The 22,874-nt window shown below is 41.5% G+C and overlaps 1 protein-coding gene across 4 annotated transcripts in view; it reads left to right on the forward strand.

Moving 5' to 3' along the window:
- The window catches only part of lingo2b (leucine rich repeat and Ig domain containing 2b), a 37,625-nt gene extending 15,970 nt beyond the window's left edge, over positions 1-21,655 (forward strand). Inside the window, exons 1-2 of one of the 4 annotated variants that reach the window (XM_005947535.3) lie at positions 12,496-16,048; positions 17,758-21,655. In XM_005947535.3, the coding sequence (XP_005947597.1) occupies positions 17,801-19,669 (1,869 nt within the window). In that variant the 5' untranslated portion in view covers positions 12,496-16,048; positions 17,758-17,800 and the 3' untranslated portion in view covers positions 19,670-21,655. Of the gene's footprint in view, positions 1-12,495; positions 16,147-17,757 lie in introns of those variants that run through there. The other 3 variants (XM_014329282.2, XM_042214152.1, XM_005947534.3) reach the window with 3 other exon arrangements.
- Positions 21,656-22,874: the final 1,219 nt, after the last annotated feature.

Raw genomic sequence — 22,874 nt, forward strand, 5'->3', positions numbered from 1 at the left:
CTGAATCCATCCATTCGTCCACCATCCATCTGTTCATCATCAATATGCTGATTCCAAGATCAAAACTCCAAGAAATTTCAGATGTTGTAGGTAGCAGATCCATCTCTCCATTCTTTGGAGGCACAGTTTTTTCAGTAATTCACTATGGGAGTCATTAAAGGGAGGATAATTGCTGGAATATTTTACTTAAGAAGTTCTGGTGCTTCCGTTACATTTTCCTCAAGTCGCAGATCTCACAAGAGAACAGTAAGCAGGCGCTCTGAGACATATGCAGAGTTGTACAGTATCTCATTAATCTGTTGTAAAGCACATTAAGGGAATTCTTTTGTAACAAAGTATTTTAATTTCCTTTTTAGTTGCACCAGTTGCTGCTTTGTATTTCATGGTTTAAGCAGGTGACTTGTCTATGAGATAGAAAAGCCCTTCAGTTGTCTTTAACAGGAATATCAAATGAAGCTAAATTTCCCTTCATATGGAAGAAAGGTTAGTATCATTTCTCCTTCTAAAAATAGAAGGTCTTTGCGTGAGGCTGCCTCATTCTCATCTGCATGCTAGCTCTTGCCAAACCAACCATGTAACACATGACCTGTTGATCTACAGAAGGCGAGAGAAAATGAATCAAGCTGTTTGCTCCTGATTGCTCTCTAAAACGTAAAAATACTGTTTCTGTGAATGACAAAAGTCGCTTTAATGTTTCCGGCCACTTATCAGCCTTAATGGATCACTGAAGCAGAAGAGAACTATCAGGGTGCACTCTGGTTGCATGTGCTAAGTGCACTCAACATTTCTGCACTGATTTGCCATTCTTGGATAATAATTTGCAAAACTACTTCTCTTTAGTACTTTTGACACAAAGTAATCAATACTCAGTTCTGTTGACTTCTCATATAAGGCCAAGGACAGTCTGATTTTTGTCTTGGGGTGTTTTAGAGAAATAAACACAGAAGTGTTTAAATGTATCCAGTACCGATGGCTAACAGTTATGCCACCCGATACCCAAATATTTCCAATATTTTTTTGATGAACTTTTGTTACTTAAACCTGAGTTATAGTACTGCATATTTTATATTTTGGTCTTATTATAAAAGGTCAAACCAAATTTTGGCATGAGGAAGACTTTGTCTGAGTTTGGGGATTTTATTTTGCTTCGGTGATCTGCCTCCTTGAGAAGTCTACGTGGTCATAAGTTTACTTGTAAAGTGCACTCAAAAACATTTTGGCTCATAATAAAAGTCTAGTCTATTTGGCTCTACTTAATAAAGCTATAAGACATTGTGTCTTTTCTTGACTTACAACTGAAAGCTGTACACAGACACTGAAAGAGACTCTCTGACAGAAACATGGCCACGGTCACTGATAAGTGTAGTTGTTTTCATGTTTCTGGGTCTTTGAGTGTTTTGTAGACTCATGATTTGTTCCTTTGGATTTAAGAGATGTTTTATGGTCAAATTCTTTATTTCTGCACTAAGAATCCAAGGAACACTGCACACCCACATGGTTTCAACTAGCAGGTTGAGTGTAGGTCTGCTCTTTAGCATAACCTGCTTGATTGTCCTTTTTGACTCTAATTAAAAACATAATTTAAAAAATAAGCATCAGGCTACATTTAGTAAAACATGAAAACGTATTAGAAAAATGTTTGCTGAGGTCAGAGATCAAGAGAACCGAAGGGTTGTTTTCCAATAGAAATCTTTTCAGTAGTCGCCCCCTTCTGTTGATTAGATACAATGCAGATTTTAGGCGTCCCTGCACTGGCTTCACTTTGCAGACCTTGTTTATATTTTGTGTTTATATTTTATTTGCAGTCTATGTGTATAACTAGCAGGCACTTACAGTCCTAGTTGTTGCACAATGACAAACTTCATAACATACTGTCCAAACCTGTTATCCCTTCATCTTTTTGTCTAAAACAACCTACTGTGTGATCTAAATTCAGGCCTAGAAAATTAAAAGGTAGACACTGAGTTGTGTCTGAGTTAGTTTGAGCAGCTGTGACTATTTATTCTGTTTCTTTTAGTTCCATTGATAGAAAATAGATAAGGTGCTAAGGGATGTGTGCCACCTGTAGTCCTCCATCCTGTGTAAAACATGGGCTTTGCTATAGAGGCCACTTTGTCTGCAGCTTTTTATATTGATTTTCTGGCATATACTTGCTTTTTCTGAATGGTGCAATTTGTAAGACTGCTAATGCTGAGACTGCTGAGCTCATGCAAACACCCAGAGTCCACCGAGGGACAGAAATGTGTGGCTTCAAGCTAAAAGATTTTCTCTGCATCTATCTCAGCTGTATGGTCTTTTTTTTACTAACTTCCCAAGTGCTTTTTGGAATACCAGTCGTTTAAATGAGTACATGAATGAAACACTGTTTAAACATAAAATAGAAGCTCTATCCAAACACTCTCTGCCTTCAAGTCAGTATGAAGTCTAGCCACTGCATAGCAGTGGAAAATTTCCCTTCCCGCTTAGTAACAAGTCTTTCAAGTGGATATGAGACTTTGTGCAGTGTTTTTGGAATATTCATGCATGTGAATGTGTGCTAGCGAACATTTATGTGGCCCAAACCTGCTCCATTCCCCAAGGAGTTCACATTTCCCAGTCTCTAGCTATGTTTGCAGGCAGCCAATTATGCGGCAGGTGTAATATTGTGTGAAAGCATCCAGTGAGCTCACACAAACAATAATTTGATGCTCTTACATTAAGTCTGCAGATCCGCTGTAAACAAATCACAGGAGAAGAGCTTCTCTTTCTGTCACAGGCAGCCTTGGGCTTCTGTCACTGTTGTGGTAAAAATCCACAAATAGTGCACAGCAGGAACGGTTTCACCTAAAGGAGAGACTGAAAGCAGGTAATCTTCTTGTGCTACTGCTAGCCAGTGTTAACTGTAGAACTGCAATCATGAGGAGCCTGAATTAATGAGAAATCCATGCAGATTTCTAATAGGGCTGTAATTATTAGATAATTAGTCAGTCGTGTCAAGTTCAAATGAATATCTGCATTTTGTTCTGTTGGTGGGATAAATCCAATTTAAAAGATGTCACTGTTGGCACAAAAAAGATGTCGTTTGGTGTTTGTCTCTATTTTCTAAAATTTTAAATGCACATCTATATAGCCATCTGTTGGTCCAGCCATACCTTTTCTTCTTCTTGGCTGAGCAAGAAGTTCCAGATGGAGTTATCCCCCGCCCCACTTTCCAGTTACTCCTGAGTGGTCCTGACACATTTGCAGGTCAGATTAGATATATATGACATCTACAGCAAGTTCACGCTCTGCCCCAGGTTGCCTCCCAGGACCTGAAGAAGATGTCAAAGAGGCATTTTAATTGGATGCCTGAAGCACTTCAGCTGCCCCAGTCCCCACCAAATGTCCAAACAAGCATCTCTGGCCATCCTACAAAGGAAACTCAACTGTTTGGTCTCATTCTTCTGGTTATTACCCAGAACATGTGGCCATAGGTGTGGGTTGGAATGAAAATCAACTGGTTAAACCAAAGCTTTGTCCTCAGGCTCTGCCTTCTCTGCACCACAACGGTCCAGTTCAACGCTCAGATTACGCCCATTTCATGTTCCACCTCTGCGTCACTCGTGAAACCAGAGATCCTTAGATACTTAAACTTATTCACTTGGAGCAGTGACTCTCATTCAGCAGGTGAAAACCACTGTGAAAACAACGGCCTCAGACTTTGAGGCGCTGACTCTTTTCTAGACTGCTTTACAGGTTCAAACTACCCCACTCCGAGGTCAAGGTCATACTCAGATGACACCAGCACAACCATGTGATCTACAAAAAGCAGTTGGAAGCTATGCCATGAAATGACCACAAAAAGGTACCAGAGTTTGGAGAACTTTGAAAAAAGAAACCAGTTTACTCAGTCAAAGATCTGCTAGCTCACCTGACTGCTAACGCCCATGCTACCAATTACCCATTCCCACTAAATGCCCGTGAAGGCTAAAATTGTCCATGCACAGCGCAGTGCCACACTCTGTCAGAGGGTTTGATGAAAATGACTCTTTCCCTTTCACTCCAATGTCACCTTGGCTGTCACACTGACTTGAATACGTTTAGAGCAGGAGTGAATTCTCTAGAGTGGCAGTGGAGATTGCTAATCCGTCAGACTGATTTGGTGACAGGCAAAAGTGCTAATCCTCCCATGTTATTCAATGCCAGTGAGGACTGCCTAATCCCTCACAGAGGGTCTGATGTAAAAAGAGATGACGCTAACTAAACGGCTCTCTAGGAAAATGATCGTAAGGTCTGGGAGCAAGTTCATGCTTCCGGTACTCACTGATATCAACACAGCCAATATTTACTGCTGCTCTGTGTATTTTGTCTAAGTATCGTTTGGATCCGAGCCAGAAGCGTATTAACGTCCTGACAGACAGCCTGTTCCTCAGGTGAAAAGAAATCATCTGAAGCATCGCTGGGATCAAAATCCTGCGAGAGCAGCTTTTCCAGAGTAACTGATTCACATTTAGGCTAATAGCATAACAAATACTGTGAACATGTGATCACCAAAAATCCACATTTCACCTTTTGCCGTGTAAACAGCAGTTAATGAAAAGGATGCTGCTGCGGCGTGTTCCTCTCTAACACTCACAGCCTAAATACAAACTGATCCGAAGCCAGTGAGAACATGCTGCAGCTTGGCACTAAACGTCCGCATGAGTTCAAACATCTGTCGGATAAACTAGCTTTTCAGCATTCGGGCTTTCATCTGATTTGTGTTATTAATAATTGCTAACAGGCAAAATTACTTCCTAGATATGAGGAGCTGAACACAGAGAAAATACCAGGTCCCATGCTGACATAGTTTGTAAGTGGAGGAGACATTCCAGGGAAGGAGGGGAGTGTAAGTTCCAAGACAAAAAAAAGAGGGATGAGAGCAAATTATAATCACAAACCCTCTGGCAGTGAAATGAAAATGAGGCTTTTTTTTAAAGCTATATTAATTATACAGCTGGCAGGAATGTCTTGCTTTGGCTTCAGATACCAAGTGTAAATACAGATGCTATTAGCTGAAATTATGTCTTCCTTAAGATATACTAAAGAAAATTGGGTATGCAGTCACTTAGAGGGACTGTGCTTACTGGAAAGGAAAACTTTCCGTTATCCCCACATCTTTGTATCTGAAAAACCTGCCCTTTAAAAAAAAATGCAACAGTTAATCATATTTTTTTTAGCAGTCTAATGCAACTATATCTTTGTCAGCTGCCGATCTTTATTCGCAAAGACTAAAGACTGAATCTGTGAGTGAATTAATCTTTGAGACCAGCCTAAAAAAAAAGTAAGAAGGTTTTTAAGTGTAGTGCATGCAGGTGGGGACAGACCAAATCAAAGGAGCATGCCGACTTTGGCAAATTAGCTTTTTCTCTAAGAGGTATGTTAGAAAATTGATTCAGCTGTTGTGTAAAAATAATAAATAAGAAGCTCTTAGCCTTTTGAAAGCCTCCCAGGATTTGGGGGTTTTATCTTTTCTGGCTAAAATTTGAGATTTGAAATAGAAAGGCCATCCATCCATCCATCCATCCATCGTGGGTTCATGGCTACAGCCGCTGAAGCAGAGACCCTCAGACCCCCCTCTCCCCATGCACCTGGGGGAAACAGAGGTGTTCCCCAGACACCGTGAGACATAATATCTCCAGTGTGTCCTGGGTCTTCCCAGGGGTCTTCCCCTGTGGGGACATGCCTGAAAAAAGTCACCTAGGAGGTGTCCAAGAGACATCTCACTCTGAACCCACCCTGAATGGACAAACACCTCATCCTATCTGTAAGGGAGAGCCCAGTCACCCTTCAGAGGACGCTCATTCCTGCCACTTTTATCCGTGATCTTACTCGTCACTGCCCACTGCTCGTGGCCACAGATAAGGTGGGAATGTGTATCGACCAGTGAAACGACAGCTCCTCAGCTCTTTTCTCCACAACAAACCTGTGCAACATCCTCATTACTGCAATCGCTGTATGAAGATCCCACAGTACTTGATCAGCTGACTTGTGGCCTTGATGGAGACCTTGGCGGTGTAGTCCCTGGCTGCATATACTGTTAAATAATCTTGCATATTTAATTTAAAGTGAGCCTTATGAGGGAGTGCATGCAGATTCATGTGTGCATTATTAGACACAGGATGGCTGAGCTAATAGTTCAACTTCATTCAAAGATTTTATTTTCAGATATTCAGCAAATATTCTTGAAACTGTGAAACATGGTAAGAATTACTTTTATAAACCGACACTTTACCAATTCCACAGTGAACAATGAAGGATGAGCTGAATTTAAATGGGCTGCTTCATTAGCATTCAGCCTTCAGTTTGGAAAGCTTTAGTGAACACAACAGAGACAAGGTGCAGCTTACTTCTTAAGGTAAATAAAAATGCCTTATTAAAGAGATGCCTTGCTGTTTTCAAATGAAAGAACTTTCCATTGTTCTCATTTCCTCTGAAATCCAAAGAAGCATCTGTTGAATCTTAAATTCAGCGACCGACTTGAATCAATACTTGGGATCGATACGGGCACCATATAATTGCAACAGGCCCCTACTAGGACAGTACAAATGCCTCCCATGAGTTTTGTGGCAAACATAAAGATGTTGACAACAAGAGACCATCTAACAACGATGGGCTCTTTTTCCCTCGTTATTTTTAGAGGTAAGCGATATGTGTAAGGTAAAACTTGACCTTTTAAAGTAGCAGCACCTCTCTGACGTAGTGGTTTAGTGTCATCTGGAATGAAAAGGATTGTAGATTTTCTCTGGTTGAGTAAAACCTGGAACTATATGTGATTCTTTTTAAATATGGTTGCTGGGATTGCGCACAAGTTTAACAGAAGAAAATCCGAACCTCTACCCCAGCAGCAATAAGCCTCCATGCAAATGTGCCAAAACCTATCAGTAATATAGTCGTGAAACACATTACACAGGACTTGTTTGCAGGAGATAAGATGATTAGAATAGAGAGCAAAAACATTCTGGTGTAATATGTTAAGACAAATCTTGTTTCTGTGAATAAGGAAGGCCCCTATGAACCAGCAGTGGTATACGTCTACCATGAAAAATGGATGAGTTCTACCTCCCAAGACTAAAATTAGACAGAAACCTAATATGGTGAGTGTCCTTCAAGTAACACTCGGATTTATAAGCAACAAGGAAAGAGAGCGAGAGGGTGAGAAAAATCTACTACTCTACAAAACTCTTGCCAGGATAGGCAGGAGACAATAATGCCGGTGGACACGGCGTGGAAAATCAGATCATTATTTTGTTGGAAACCTAAGCAGTCATTGAAATGAAGCAATGAGATATTTGAAGCAATCACTTCTCACAGTATGATTACTGTCCTTCTGCGACGGAGGTAGAATATAAAATGGCTAGAGACTAACGCACAGACCAGTATGAATATTGATGTTACAGTACTATTAGCTACAGAATTGAGTGTCTGTGCGACACATTTGAAAAAGGAGATTTTAAACCGAATCACTTGGAAAGCAGCTAATAGATTGCCTCCTTAACTATTTCATTATTTCAGGAAGGACCTTAATGGACTATTTGATCTTTTAGCATATGAGAGAAATCTTTGAGAATCAGTAGAAAAAACTACTTGTGAATGACTCATATTTAAAAGAGCAAGCTTAAGGGCTCGCTCATTTATCAAGTAAAGCTCTTCCATGTATCTGACATGTTTGACTGTACATTAGAAGGCTGAAAATGAACTGTTTTCAAAAGCAGAATGGAACTGCTTTCTGTCAGACGCGTCTGTTATACCAGATTGTTGTGTTATAGTTTTACTTAGATATGACAAGAGTCTGAAAAGTTATTATTCGGGACATTATGCAAATGGTCTGCTACTTATGTAGCGCTCTTCTACTTCAAATCCTCTTTAGGCATTTACACAAGCATCTTTTTGTGCATCTAAGTGCTTTTCTTCTAAACTCCAGTGGATGCATTGGGTCCAACTCGGGGTTCAATATCTTGCCTAAGGATACTTTGACATGCATACTAGAGAAGACACCAACATTTCCATTTGTACCGACCTCTCTACCTCCTGAACCGCAGCTGCCTGATTGCTCAGTGATCAATTTTTAAGTATATTTTGCAATGGAAGCCTTCAGCCTCAGTCCGACCGGCCTAGAGACCAGTTGCAATCCCCTTGGCAACCACTTGCAATCAAAGCAAGGAGGTTTTTGATGCAGCAACTTTGCGACCAATTTCACTTAGCTGGCGACCACCGTTGAGTTAGACATATACATTGTTCCATATTGATGGATGTCTGCTGGATGTTGTTTCTAGGCTTGTGTCCCTGAAGCCTTGGCTAGTGATCACTGTTCCTCTCAGTCATAAATTTCATTTCTATTTCATGCAGATTATTCTTCTGCCAGAACAAATAATAACAGAAATCTGTGAGATAATTTATTGGCCACTTGGGGGCAGTGCAACCAACTGAAAAATAATAAAATAATAAAATTGAATTGTAAATTACTGTCCCATTTAGAGTTAAGATCCCTTACTACTACCTTATGAATGACAAGTAACCTCATTTGTGACATTTGGTTTCAAAATATCAAAATGAAGGTAGCAAAAGTGCTAAAATCCAGGCTTCACAAGTGGATTTTAATTAGCAATAGGTGAGGTCACAGTGACTACATCCATCTCCTTCATATATAACCAATGACAGCGAAAGCTTTTAAACATACAGCAAAAATACTGCAAAAAGCCTTTGGACCTTTATGACTAGGCTTTATCGGATAGTTGCTAACATTGTCTGTCTTTCATGATGAATAGGTAGCACAAACCTTTTCCTTATTTCCTTTTTTTTTTTTTAGCATAATGCCAAAAAAATTAAAACACAGGATGATGGCAACTAAATCACTGAATTTAATTATTTCATGTAAATGCTGAAAATCAAAAGGACTCCTAAATGATCTTAATAAGACAAAAGCAACATTCATACAATGCTACATACACTTTTACACAAAAGTGACTTTCCAAGGATTAGACTGAAATGTAAATTTGATATATTTTCAAGAAGAAGCATATCTGAAAGTTGCTGTGCTCTATGATATGTAATCTAAAGAATATTATATAAAGAGGCAGTATGGGAATCCGTTGCCCATCCACAGTTTATAAAAACCACAGCTCTTCCTTCAGTATTTGTCAGAATTTAATCAAATTTGCACGTAACGAGAATTCAGTTTTGACTAACATTTTACAAACAGGGTTTTTGTGTGTCATAGATGGCACGTCAGCCGGTGGAGGAACACAATGCTCACATTATTCATGTCCACAGCATGGACGCTGTGTTACAGCACATTACTGTTTGCATTTAGTTGCACTTCTAAAAGCTGTTGTGCAAAGGCTCTGCACACTCCCTCCCTCTGTCTATCAGTATGAGCAAACACTCACTAAGTATTAACTGGACAGTTCTAAATCCAGAGACTGTGGGGTAAAGCAACATCCCTCGTGAGCCTGCAGCACAGCAGACGCACAACAAGCCACATGGTGGAAGACAGGATACGCTGGTGATGGCTCAACAAGCCACAGCTTCAGAGGAAACGTGGCCAGTGGTGCAGAAAGAAGCTGTTTAATTGGCAGAGTTTGGATGCACAGGCTCTAATTAGCCGAGAAGAACACGGTTCAACTTCCGAATCCTAACAGCACCCTGAAAGCTCTGCTGACATTTTGCACTCTGCAGGGTGGTCAGTGGGTGTGCAGAGTGACACAATTCCCAGAATAGAAAATGAATTTGGCTTGTTAGTATTTGTGGTGAATACACAGCGAATTATCATTAAATCGAGCTCCGGCTGCACCGAAGGCAGAAAGCATCAGTAATGCCTTTCTGCTGCTTTTGCTAAATCTCAGCTGTCCTCTAGCTCCCCAGTTTCTTTCTTTGTCTAACGGCATTAGTAGAATATGCAGTCCTAATATTTTGTTAATTCACTGTGTCACAGCATAGTTGCTTGTTGAATCATCATCACCATTTGCACGCACATTTGTTTGTGCATCAGATATGCACAAAAACGATGACTGGTTCGATGACATGTCCTCTCGGGTCAATTATCATGCAGAGTATGTTCCCGCTGATAATAATCGCCTACATGTGAACTCTCCCATGTGAAATAATTCCATTATTCATGCCACTCATACATCTGGAAATGAGCAAAGCAGAACATTTTATTATTTAAGCGAGAAAGCAAAAGGATGAATAGAAGCGCACAGTTTTTATGACTGGTGATCTAAAGTGACAAATGAAAACTTGAAAGAAATGCAAGCTTTTTATAATGCAAAAGCAAGAGTAAAATCTGCATTAAAGTCCTTTGCAGGGGTTGTAGTGGGAAGAAAATGATAATGGCTTATTTCCAAGGAGCTGGCTGCAAAATAATTGCAGCCATGTAAATGAATTCAACAACAGACTCACGTTTGCAAGCCGGTGGGAGGAGGAGAGAGGATTTATAGTGGCGATTATTATGCACCGTAACCACAAAGACAACACATGCCTTTAATGTTATATAGCTACCTCTAGCCACACATACTGGCTTAACTGTGCAAACATCATTACCTCAAAGTTGCAGTCCTGCAAATGGTGCTTTTCACAAAACTGCAGCACAACACATTGATTTATTGCACACCTGAGGGCAAAAAGAAACGTGATGGACACGCTGTGTCAATAAAATGCATTATTAATCCACAGATAGTTTTGCAGCCACAGATATTGTATAAAATAAAATGTTTTGGTACGGTCCAATTAAGTCCCTCCCAGTGTAAATTGCGTTTGCTCTGCTCCTGTCAAAGGCCGCAGATTTGGTAAGTGGTGCGATAATGAACAGGGATTTAATGGTGCTCATCTTGACAGATGAGCCCACAGATTAAAATCAACATGTGTGCTGAACATTGCCTGAGTATTACTGAGATCTCGTGGAAGAGCTGCAATCAGTTTCCCCAGCTTCACGCAGTAAAAAGTACGTTAGAAGTCACGGTCAGCTCAGGAAAACAAGGGTTTTTATCTAATCTTGTAAGCGTGGCTTTCCTTCACTTCTTCATGCATTTCTGCTTTATGTTCTTCTCTCCCATCTCTCTCTTTTTTACCCTCTTCTTTCTTTCTCTCTCCATCTCACAGTGACTCATGCATCACCCTACAGCTCCTTTTCGGCTGTCAGATTTTCTACAGTTTCACTGTGACTCTAATCCAATTCAGAACCAAATCCCAAAACGTTCAACCCTGTAGGCTGCCCTTCTCAATGACCCGCCTTACTATTACAATTTACCCAGAATTCTATGGGCTTTTGTATATTTTGCATCTTGAACGTGACAGAGTTGGCTCCAACTCTTTCTAAAAATATTGTAAAGCTCAAAGTGAGAAGCTGCATCTATGGTACTGTATGTGTGCCACTGTATGTCAGCCTGGGTCAGGCTTGTCAGAGCCACAGATTTAAATAGGCCACTCGCAGTGTTGAGTCATATGTCAGTGATGTGCAGATTACTTCGACGCAGTAAATGCTTTCATATTATAGTTCTGGTCTCATTATGATTATAACAGAGGATAATAATCATCCCTTTAACCCTTTACATGCTGGAGGCTTCTGCACCGTGATGTGGCTGTCTCAGTAGCCCATTCAGTGAGGAGGCGGTCAGGTACAGCTGTGAGTCCAATGAGCGTTCCATTGTTTATTTTTTCTCTTTGAAATAAATCACATTTAGCACAGTTACAGCTGAGCATCCGTAGAATAAGTTCTGTGTCATCATGTTTAGTGACTCATTGTTATAACACTATTTTTTACTCTCAAATGTATAATTAGGAATTTGTTGCTGTCGTTTTCCATCAGGATTATTGGATTTCAAAATTTGGTAATGGTAGAATTTTTTGAGTTGCTGAATTTTCATTAAATGTTTTCACAGTTTAAATATTCAGATTAACATCTGCGTGTACTTTAAAGCGAACGTGCTTTCCGTTCAATTCGTCCATAGTATTAAGTTCGTGTAGCTTAAAAGTTATGAGTTGGAAAATACTCCTTTTTCTCTTTTCCTTCTGAAAAAACGCAGGCTCGGTGTTACATTTGTCTATCACATCCTGCACTCTTCACTGTGGCGAGCTTAGAGTTCACTTTGCACCTCCATCCATCCATCTAACCATTATCTGAGTTCAGATCACAGACACAGCAGTGAACGCAGACACACCCAGACCGCCCTCTCCTCGAGCACCTCCTCCTCAAGCTCACCCAAGTCAGCCAAGAGACCCAACCTCTCCAGTTTTTCTCCATAGTGTTTCTTATCTATCGGGACCAAGTTGTAACTGGCTGTATTTGGGAAAATGCAGAGTTTAGAGTCAATGCAACAAATCCACTAACATATTTATCCAGCCGATAAAAATTAAATACCAACAGTTCATTCTATGTATTGGTCTGCACAAATCCAGGTTGATATATATATCTGACTCTTCAGTAACCTGGCTAAATTCTTCCATGTGTGTGTGTGTGTGTGTGTGTGTGTGTGTGTGTGTGTGTTTATTAAGCCCATAAAGGAACAAGAAAAACTTTTCACACAAGCTGGGTGTTTTTTATAATTGCTTGAAAAAGCTTTAACAAAGATAATGAAACACTGAACTTTTATTCAGCAGTATCGACCGTATAAATCCACCTGCGTAGTTAAACAACCAGCGTGTCCAGTTTACACTGTTGTTAGCAGGCTACTGCTCTTTTGAATGATGCCTCCAGACAGAAATTTCAACACTCCAACACCTGCAAATTCTAAACATGATCATCTTTTGCATCAGTATCAATATCTTTCGTTCCCTCCTCCCTGAGACACTGGCTTAGGGCAATGGGAAGAAGTAATAATCATCTGTGGGCTCTACTAAAGACCTGTTTTATATTATACATAAATATTCTTCACTGTTAATATAAAGATATTGGTGCTGTTTTAAAAGGTCATGAGCTCACGTTTTTAAATGTGCTGTTAGATGTTTAATAACTGGCAACCGAGTACAAATGTGTTCCTTTCAGTCTTGTTTGTATTTTTTCGTTTCTTCTTTTATTCCTCTGACTCTTTAACATGTTGGAAATGGGTTTTCTTTCCCATCTGCTTTTCACGCCCTCCACCACCTGTCATCGCCTGGAAGTCTGAAAAGCTTTTTGCTGGGAACACAGAGCCTTCATCACAACAAGCTAGTTAATCTCTGGTTAATTCGCACCAGGTGCTACTCAGTATAGAACAAAGTTGTTGCGGCAGAAAACACCATTGTTTCAGCAAAGGCCTCGCTTATTTTGATTAATTATGCCACAATGTTAAAAAGATGTGGGGTACAGTTACAGGATTTGCTGTATTTTTCTAAGAACTTTATCTGTGTGTCTTGGGTAAGTAAGTAAGCAAACTTAATTTAGCATTTTACAATATGTCTAAAAAACCATCGATGTTTTTAATGGTTAAAGGAGTCTGCAGAAGCAGTGCTATATCACAGTTGAAGTCCCACTAGAAATTGGTGTGGTGATCTGAGTGGCTGTGGAGTTACTCTGATAGAAGAAGCTTCTGTGACATAGAGGGCTTCGAATGTGATCTGGAGGTGGATAATGCAATTAACCAGTGAATGCTCTCTTGCAGTTTCACTTAAAAACAGTTACAGTGTCAAAGGTGATAAGAAACAAATCCACTGGTAATTTGTTTTCTTGTGTTTGTGTACGCAGTAGGGACTATATGCTCACAGACCACTTCATTAGTTACAGCTTGCTAGGAGCAGTTTGGACCCCATACAGTCATTAGAGCTTCCTTAATTCTTTGCGACACAGTTTCATGAACAAGGTGCTGGAAACATTACAGATTTTGGTCCCTATTGACGTAGTAGTACCGCACAGTTGCTGCAGATCTGTTAGCCGCATTATCCTGCTGAAAGGACTGGTACACTGAGGTTTGTGGGATGCACATAGTTAGCAAAATTATTCAGGGAGGCTCTGCTGTTAAATGAGACTTATTTGGTACTAAGCGGCCGAAAATGTGCCAAGAAAAAATCCCAGCTTGAACCTTCGATACAGGGCAGCTGGATACACATTTTCATGCCATTTATGCCAAATTCTGACCCTCCCATTCAAATGTTGCAGTAAAAATCCAAACTCGGCAGACCAGTCTTTTTAAGTTTTGTGTTGTCCTGTTTTAATAACCTCATATAAATTGCGGTCTGAGTTTCCAGCTTCCAGTGTGGTCTTCCGCTACAGTGGCCCATCTGCGTCAAGGTTGGACATGTTGTGTGTTCACAGATGCTCTTCTGCAAATCTTGGTTGTAACATGGTTATTTGAGTTACTGTTGCTTTCTTGCTGCCATGCAGTTGACTGATTGGATAATTGCATTCACAAGCAGCTGAATATATGCTATATGTAACGCAGAAGTCGGTGTGTGTGGAATGGCAATGTTTCAGAGTTCAGAGTATGAATTTTTAATGCAATGGTCAATAGTCAGATCACTAAATGGATTTTGTATTTAAAGACTTCCACATTTTATCAAAGTATTTTCTGATCACTAAGTACATCCTCATCCATCTGCAGGCACTTCAGAGATTCACACACTTTGCCAGACATAACCAAACAATGAATAATGAGTGAGACTGATAATGACCACAGTCCTGTGATTTTTTTTTTAAACCTTTGTTTACCAGGATGTGAAACTCTTTTGTGAGAGTGCCCTGAGCTAAGAGAGGAACCATCACTACCCCCATCTACTCACACATACTTTTAAACATCAGTCACAACTTTTTCAATAGCCAAACAAAGTTTATGGTTGGTTTAAAAAACAACTTTTAACCAAGTTAAAAGTTAAAAATGATGAAAGTTTAATTTAACTTTTGTTTACTACTATTTACCCTTTTGCGATGATGGTTATTAGAAAGTGTGATCATTCTTATCAGTTATCCATTCAGCTATTCTGTGGAGATAAACTAGAACGGTGAGCGGCAGAGTGGTGTTGGGTGTGTGTGGGGACATCAAACAGACTGCTGGTCTTTAGAAGAATCAAAGCTACATCAGTTTTCAAGGTTATGCGCTTGCACAAATGTTGAAATAGTATTTTAATCCAAGGACATGATTTGGAGTCTTGTGGGAATCACCTTTATTGCACCAGTGCCCGCATGGGAACCTGGACAGATTTTGATTCATGAAGCAATATAGCAACTGTACAGTTTTTTTTCCACAATCTCTGCTTTAAAATGCATAAAATTTTCCTCTGCTTCATTTTTTAAAACCTTTTCTAACTGTGGAGAAATGAAAGCGTAAAACAACAGCTAGTTTACTCCTGATACAAGCTTTAATAACTGACGAGATGGTGCCGTTTCCGTTTGTAGGCTAACTCTCAGAGCAGAGCCGTGGCAGGACCGCCTGACACACGACTCATCAGCACATCACCAGGCCAGTTCCCCACTGCAGCAAAAGACAAGTGGACTGTAATTATTAAACAGAGAAGCAGGGAGGAAGAGAAGCTGGCGGGTAAGGGCAGACTGATAAATACACAAAGAAAGAAGCAGGCATGTGGAAGGATAATAAGGTAGAGAGACATAGATAGTTACCAGAGCACCAGATGGATGGGCAACAAGACAGGCCGACAAATAGCGAGGCGCTCGGAATGACAGCTTGGAAACACCTTAAAGTGAGCTTGGCTCCACCAGCGGACCTGAATTTCTACCCATACATTCAAATAGTTTGTTGTCTCAATATGAAAACTAAATGAATATGGAAAAACATCACCCCCCGCCCTTACTCTATTCCTTCCTTTTTTCATTAATTTGATTGGCAGACAACACAGAGCGGATGGGAGTAAGGTTTTGTAGTTGCTGTGGCAACGGCCTGCTCTTTGTTAAAGGCTACATTCCTGGCATCTGATGTGTCTGCGCCGCGATCGATAAAAACCCAGCCTGCAGGGACTGATGAACGGACTGGGGCTTTTGCCAGGCAGGACCGCGGAGAGAAAAGGAGTTAGGTGGAAGATGTGTGAACAGGAGGATACGGAGATAAAACAGCAATAGAAAGAAAAGGGGAAAGAAAGGCAGAGATATGGAGATGCGAGCGGTGCGGCTGATGAGCTGAGCGGTGGGGTGAGTGCTGTAAGAAAGCGGATGAGTGAGTGTGCATGGCTCCTTCTGCCTCATCTCAGCTATTTTCTGAACGTCACTCACTTCACTATCAAAGTAAGGTACGTGTCTGTCTGTGTGCTCATCATCTGCTTACCTTGGCAGGATTTTGCTTTGCGAGCTCTGCAAGCAGTGGAAAAGCTTTTCTAAAGGCGCCTTTCATATTTCTCCCATTTTTCCTTGCCTTTATCACAGAGCATTCAAATTTCCACCACTCACAGATGTGCCTTACGTTTTGCACACCTAATTGGCAAAGATAGCCATGAGCAGAATGCAAATACTACTGGTAATGAGGCAATTATGGTCAGCCTCTCTGTCTACATAGCCATCTGTCAATTCAACAACCTGTGGCTGCTCACTGGTGGTTTTTTCTGTCAAAGTCTGTGTCTTTCCGAGCCATGGAGAGATTCGGCTCTTAGAGATAACATTTTACTGTTGAACTCTGCATCCGTCTCCTCATTACCCTGCTGTTATCTATGCTTCCTTTCCAACCCTGCCTTTGCAGGAATGGAAATTAAGAGCCACATTTCGCAGGGCAAATGAATAAAAATGCGTATTTAAATTCACTAAAGCAGCCTCTGAAAATTATTAGTGTGTAATCACCTCACCCGTGTGGGAAAAAAACTTGTGCAAGTGGCCACGTTTGCATTTGTCTCCTTAAACATAATTGAAAGAATTTGGTTTGAATTAACTCAAAATGATTTAACTGGAAACAGTTGCATGCACTGTTATGCAAAGCAGCAAATGTGGCCACGGTAAACACCTTTTGTATAATCGCGAGCTGAGAATAAATCACGTGCACGGCGAAACATGCACAGTGGCTGCAGAGGTGTTAGTCTACTGTGCTGCAAAAATAAAAATGTATTTTTCGAAATACAATAAGTATTGCTGGGTTATTTATGCAGTACAAAGTGCAATACAAATGCATACATCATAACGAAAAAATAATAAGCACAGAAAAGAAAGAAGAGAAAGCATGTGAAACTGCCATTTGTCACAACATCTTAGTGAAAATTATAGAAACACACTGTGTTCAGTGCAATATTTAACAATAAGTGAGTTGACTCAATATGTCGATCGCTAAATAAAGAGTTATATATAATATATACTTCCATTCATTGTGTTGGGGTTACATGTGCTGGCAAAACTCTGTAGATTTAATTATAGCAGCAAGCACACGCTGTCATTTCATTTTCTGTTTAGTCTGGATTTTAGTTTGAGCACCTGCCACATGTTCCCCTTCCTAACCCTCAGACACGCACGCTGCAAAACCAACTCACACACATGCAGCAACAACAAATCCACATGGGCATTCAGCCTCAGTGGACTCTAACGAGGGACATTTCTCGCCATTGGGCTGAAACATCTTCCATCCTCGTAAAACATCTCCAGTTAGCCTGCAACCTTTTGTGCTAACACAGTGATGAACGTTCACATTTTTCTGGGGCTGATATTTCTATTTCTTGCTGTGTCTCGCCCTGCTGGGAGTTTAATTCCCTCATATCCACCTCGCCAGGAAAAGGGACAGTTCATTAAAGGAGAACAGAGTTGGCAGCTTAAGTAGACATAAAGTGTAAAAGGTTGTAAAAGGTTGAAAAATGCACGAAGGCGGAGGAGGGGGTGCAGCCTGAGTGTAAGTGTAATTTAACACATTTCTTGTTCATGTCTTGCAGAGCTTGTTCGTGATGGTGCTCTGTATGCACAAGAAGCTGTGCCATGAAAGAGGGCATCGTGGGTAAAAGAGACATGCGACACCCAGCATCGCACCACTGCCACCTCTTTCTGGGCGGGGCCTTGCTGCTTCTCCTGGCCAGCTCGGTTCTGAGCTGCCCCGCCCGATGTGATTGCTCTGCTCCAAGCAAATCGGTCAGTTGCCACCGCAAGCGCCTCCTCACCATCCCTGAAGGCATCCCCATTGAGACACGTGTCCTAGACCTCAGTAAGAACAAGCTGCGCATCATCACGCCGGACAACTTCTCTTCATTCCAGCAACTAGAAGACCTGGATCTCAGCGACAACCTCATCAGTGCAGTCGAGCCTGGTTCATTTCGTTCTCAGCTTGCTCTCCGCTCGCTCAACTTCCGCAGTAACCTTCTCCAACTGGTTCCTGTCGGTGTTCTGTCGGGCCTGACCAACCTCACCCGCCTTGATCTCAGCCACAACAGACTGGTGGTTCTTCTGGATCATGCCTTTCAAGATCTGCGTAGGTTGACATCACTGGAGGTGGGCGATAACGAGCTGGTTTTCATCTCTCAGCGGGCCTTTACTGGATTACTCGGACTTCAAAGCCTGACACTGGAACGTTCCAATTTGACGGTCGTACCTAGTGACGCTCTGGCACATCTACACAGCCTGGTCGAGCTGCGCATGCGCTACCTGAGCATTAGTTTTCTTAAGCCTTTCTCTTTTAAGAGGTTATCTCGTCTCCGCCATTTAGAAATTGATTTCTGGCCCTGGCTGGACACACTGCCTCCCCTCTCGCTGCATGGCCTCAACCTCACAACATTGTTCATAACCAACACTAACCTGACTGCCTTCCCAGGCACAGCACTGCACAACCTACCCTACCTCACGCATCTCAACCTGTCCTACTGCCGCATCCAGCACATCCACCAGGGAGATCTGGGCCAACTCTCACACTTGCTGGAGCTCCGCCTCCAAGGGGCTCAGCTGGTTTCTATAGAGCCCTTTGCTTTTGCGGGCCTCAAATCTTTACAACTACTGGATGTGTCAGAGAACCGACTGGACTCTCTGGAGAAGGGAGTGTTCGCCTCTCTAGACAGCTTGAAGAGGCTTTGTTTGGGTGGAAACCCGTTAGTGTGCGACTGCAGATTGCTTTGGCTGCTCAACAGCCACAAGCCCCCTTCTCTGCAGATTTTGGATGTCCAGCCTAAGTGCAGCGCACCTCAGAACCTCATTGGGCAAACTCTCCAGGACCTCAAGGAGCCTCTGGTGTCCAAGTACATGACCTGCACCAAGCCACGGATTGGACCCAACACCACACAGCTGCTGATGGCTGACGAAGGCCAGCCGGCCCGTCTGAGCTGCATGGCAGAGGGAGCGCCACAGCCGTCTGTGGTCTGGATTACACCTCACAGACGCTATATCACAGCCAAAAGCCGTGGTAGGGTGGAGGTCCGACCAGATGGTACCCTTGAGATCAAGACAGCAGAGCTGCATGACCACGGGGTGTATAGGTGTATCGCCAGTAACCCAGCTGGCAATGCTAGCCTTTCGGCCTCTTTAGCTGTGAAGAGTCTGAGCATTGGGGATAGATCTCAATATAGCAACAGGAGCACAAATAATCTGACAGACTCCAACAGCACATCGGGGAATGGGACTGCACTGTACAACATGACAGACACATTAGACATTAAGACTATCATTATATCTACAGCCATGGGCTGCCTGTCCTTCCTAGGTGTGGTCATCTTCTGCTTCCTGTTTCTGTTTGCCTGGAGCAGAGGGAAAGGACGCCATAAGAGCAACTTTGATATGGAGTATGTCCCTCGCAAATCCAACGGGGCTTCAGCAGAGGCGACGGAAACAAGTGGCCCACGAAGGGTCAACATGAAAATGATCTGAAAACAACGCAGACTGGCACACACCATAACGGTGTTAACGGCACAGTGCACACATATCAGTTAGGGGAAAAAAAAGTTTTTTCTATGACACAGTGGATTTGTGACAAATGAAAGTCATGTACATTTATAGTGGGTGTCGATATGACGGTGACGTTGTGACAAAGTGGACATGTGACCATAAAAGTGATATATGAAACCGTGGACGTGTTTATATGAAATAATGTTCTCATACAGTACACTGAATATAATACTATAACCAACATATCAATATGGGAGTGATATAGTGTCGCACTAGGCATGTGATTCAGTGGTGATGTGATGAGTAATGATGTTGTCGACTCACCGTGACATCAAGGTGAAGGAGGGAGCCGCCGGGACTGACAGGGGACGTCTTTGCGTGGCAGTAGAGCTATCATCGCTGCAACATGTCAGGACTAAATTGTCTAATACCCATCTTAGCTGCAGTGTGAAAGGTGTGCGTTGTGTTCATGTGTGCGTGCGTGCTTGTATGTGCGCGTGCATCTGTGTGCGCATGTTGCATTCGTGTGTTTCTTTGTGCATGTGCACGCATTGCCTTTCTTGTTGGGTGGAACAATTAAAGCGAATGATGGGGTCCAAAGCATTTTTCCAGGCCTTTTTCTTCTCGTTCGGTCATTGTAACGACACCAACGTTGAGTAAAACAGAGGATTATATATGTTTGTATGCAAAATGACAATTAATATATTCAAAAGAGATGCTGCATAGCTACATTATGAAAAGGGGTCATTGTCCTCCTTGGAATGACTTCAACACTGGATAGTTTTTTCTAAACTTACAGAAATGTAGTTATAATGTGAGGCCAGAGCTTTGTCTTTCCCTTGGAGCTCACTTCCCAGCAAAACAAGACGCTTTTCCTGACAAACAGCAGTGGACAATTCTGTTATTGCTCTGGAAAGGCTTCTAGCCATAGAAATGGCATGTTAAACCCATTTTATAACATAATAAATCATTGGAGATTTTTCTGCCAGACAAATCCCCTGATATGATATAAAAGCTAGACACAATGGCAAAGATTTACTGGCCAGTGCCCTCTTTGGGACAAGACACAGTTGAGCTTCGCACATTTATGGGTTGAATTCCCCTTCCTCTCGCATTTTTCTTTGAGCGCATCACTTCAAGCTAGCGTGTCGGGATGCTTCCCAGGGGCTACCAAAAGGTCCTGGGTATTTAATAGATGGAAATTTTAAAGTTGTAGTGGATCTTGTACTGTTTAAGGGGGGGTTTCCGTTGTTGTTGAAATTGTTCTAAATGTTTCGAGAAAACAAAAAAAAAGTGACTCAATTAAGGGCAATTCTTTGTAATGCAGGGATGTGGGTGTTAACTTGTGTGATCCTGTTGTGATAAAATGTTCAAGGTTGTATAATTGTTTTCATATGACAAATTTATGGGTATATTTTCAAAAGGAAATAAATCTTAATCATACCCCTAAATCTGGAGTTGCTGTCTATAATATCACTTCTTCATAAGTAGGCATGGTTTTATATGACTTAATTAATGTGATTTTTACTTATTTTATTAGTTTAATATTATAGGAACAGTGTGGCTGATATGTCATGGTGTCAAACATGCACATTTATGAGCTATTTTGGCTCAATTAATTGCACTCTAACATCAGGAATACCGCACAGTGCTCAGCATGGTGGCGGTTTTTCAAAGTTAAAACATGCCGCTTTAATATGCTATGGTTCAGTGCTATTTTTCACATCTGTAGTCAAGCTAGCTGCAGTTGGTAAACCACTTGGGTTTTGATAGTTAAGTATCCATAGCCCCAGGGATCCCTATGGTTTTGCAGATCCTCAAACACCAAATCATTGACAATAAAATTAAAATGAAACAGTTGGATGGATTGTCATGAAGTTTGGTGTTTATGTTCCTTTTTTGACAATCACATTAAATTCCCTAACATTTTAACTTTTAACCCTCTCAAGGCAGGCGTTGCCAATTTGCAACAGTTAAAAACTAACAACCTGATTACCCCACATACAGGGAGTGCAGAATTATTAGGCAAGTTGTATTTTTGAGGAATAATTTTATTATTGAACAACAACCATGTTCTCAATGAACCCAAAAAACTCATTAATATCAAAGCTGAATGTTTTTGGAAGTAGTTTTTAGTTTGTTTTTAGTTTTAGCTATTTTAGGGGGATATCTGTGTGTGCAGGTGACTATTACTGTGCATAATTATTAGGCAACTTAACAAAAAACAAATATATACCCATTTCAATTATTTATTTTTACCAGTGAAACCAATATAACATCTCCACATTCACAAATATACATTTCTGACATTCAAAAACAAAACAAAAACAAATCAGCGACCAATATAGCCACCTTTCTTTGCAAGGACACTCAAAAGCCTGCCATCCATGGATTCTGTCAGTGTTTTGATCTGTTCACCATCAACATTGCGTGCAGCAGCAACCACAGCCTCCCAGACACTGTTCAGAGAGGTGTACTGTTTTCCCTCCTTGTAAATCTCACATTTGATGATGGACCACAGGTTCTCAATGGGGTTCAGATCAGGTGAACAAGGAGGCCATGTCATTAGTTTTTCTTCTTTTATACCCTTTCTTGCCAGCCACGCTGTGGAGTACTTGGACGCGTGTGATGGAGCATTGTCCTGCATGAAAATCATGTTTTTCTTGAAGGATGCAGACTTCTTCCTGTACCACTGCTTGAAGAAGGTGTCTTCCAGAAACTGGCAGTAGGACTGGGAGTTGAGCTTGACTCCATCCTCAACCCGAAAAGGCCCCACAAGCTCATCTTTGATGATACCAGCCCAAACCAGTACTCCACCTCCACCTTGCTGGCGTCTGAGTCGGACTGGAGCTCTCTGCCCTTTACCAATCCAGCCACGGGCCCATCCATCTGGCCCATCAAGACTCACTCTCATTTCATCAGTCCATAAAACCTTAGAAAAACCAGTCTTGAGATATTTCTTGGCCCAGTCTTGACGTTTCAGCTTGTGTGTCTTGTTCAGTGGTGGTCGTCTTTCAGCCTTTCTTACCTTGGCCATGTCTCTGAGTATTGCACACCTTGTGCTTTTGGGCACTCCAGTGATGTTGCAGCTCTGAAATATGGCCAAACTGGTGGCAAGTGGCATCTTGGCAGCTGCACGCTTGACTTTTCTCAGTTCATGGGCAGTTATTTTGCGCCTTGGTTTTTC

This window comes from Haplochromis burtoni, unplaced genomic scaffold (genome assembly GCF_018398535.1).
Source record: "Haplochromis burtoni strain Fernald_Lab_line unplaced genomic scaffold, NCSU_Asbu1 Contig_523, whole genome shotgun sequence".
NCBI lineage: Eukaryota > Metazoa > Chordata > Actinopteri > Cichliformes > Cichlidae > Haplochromis > Haplochromis burtoni.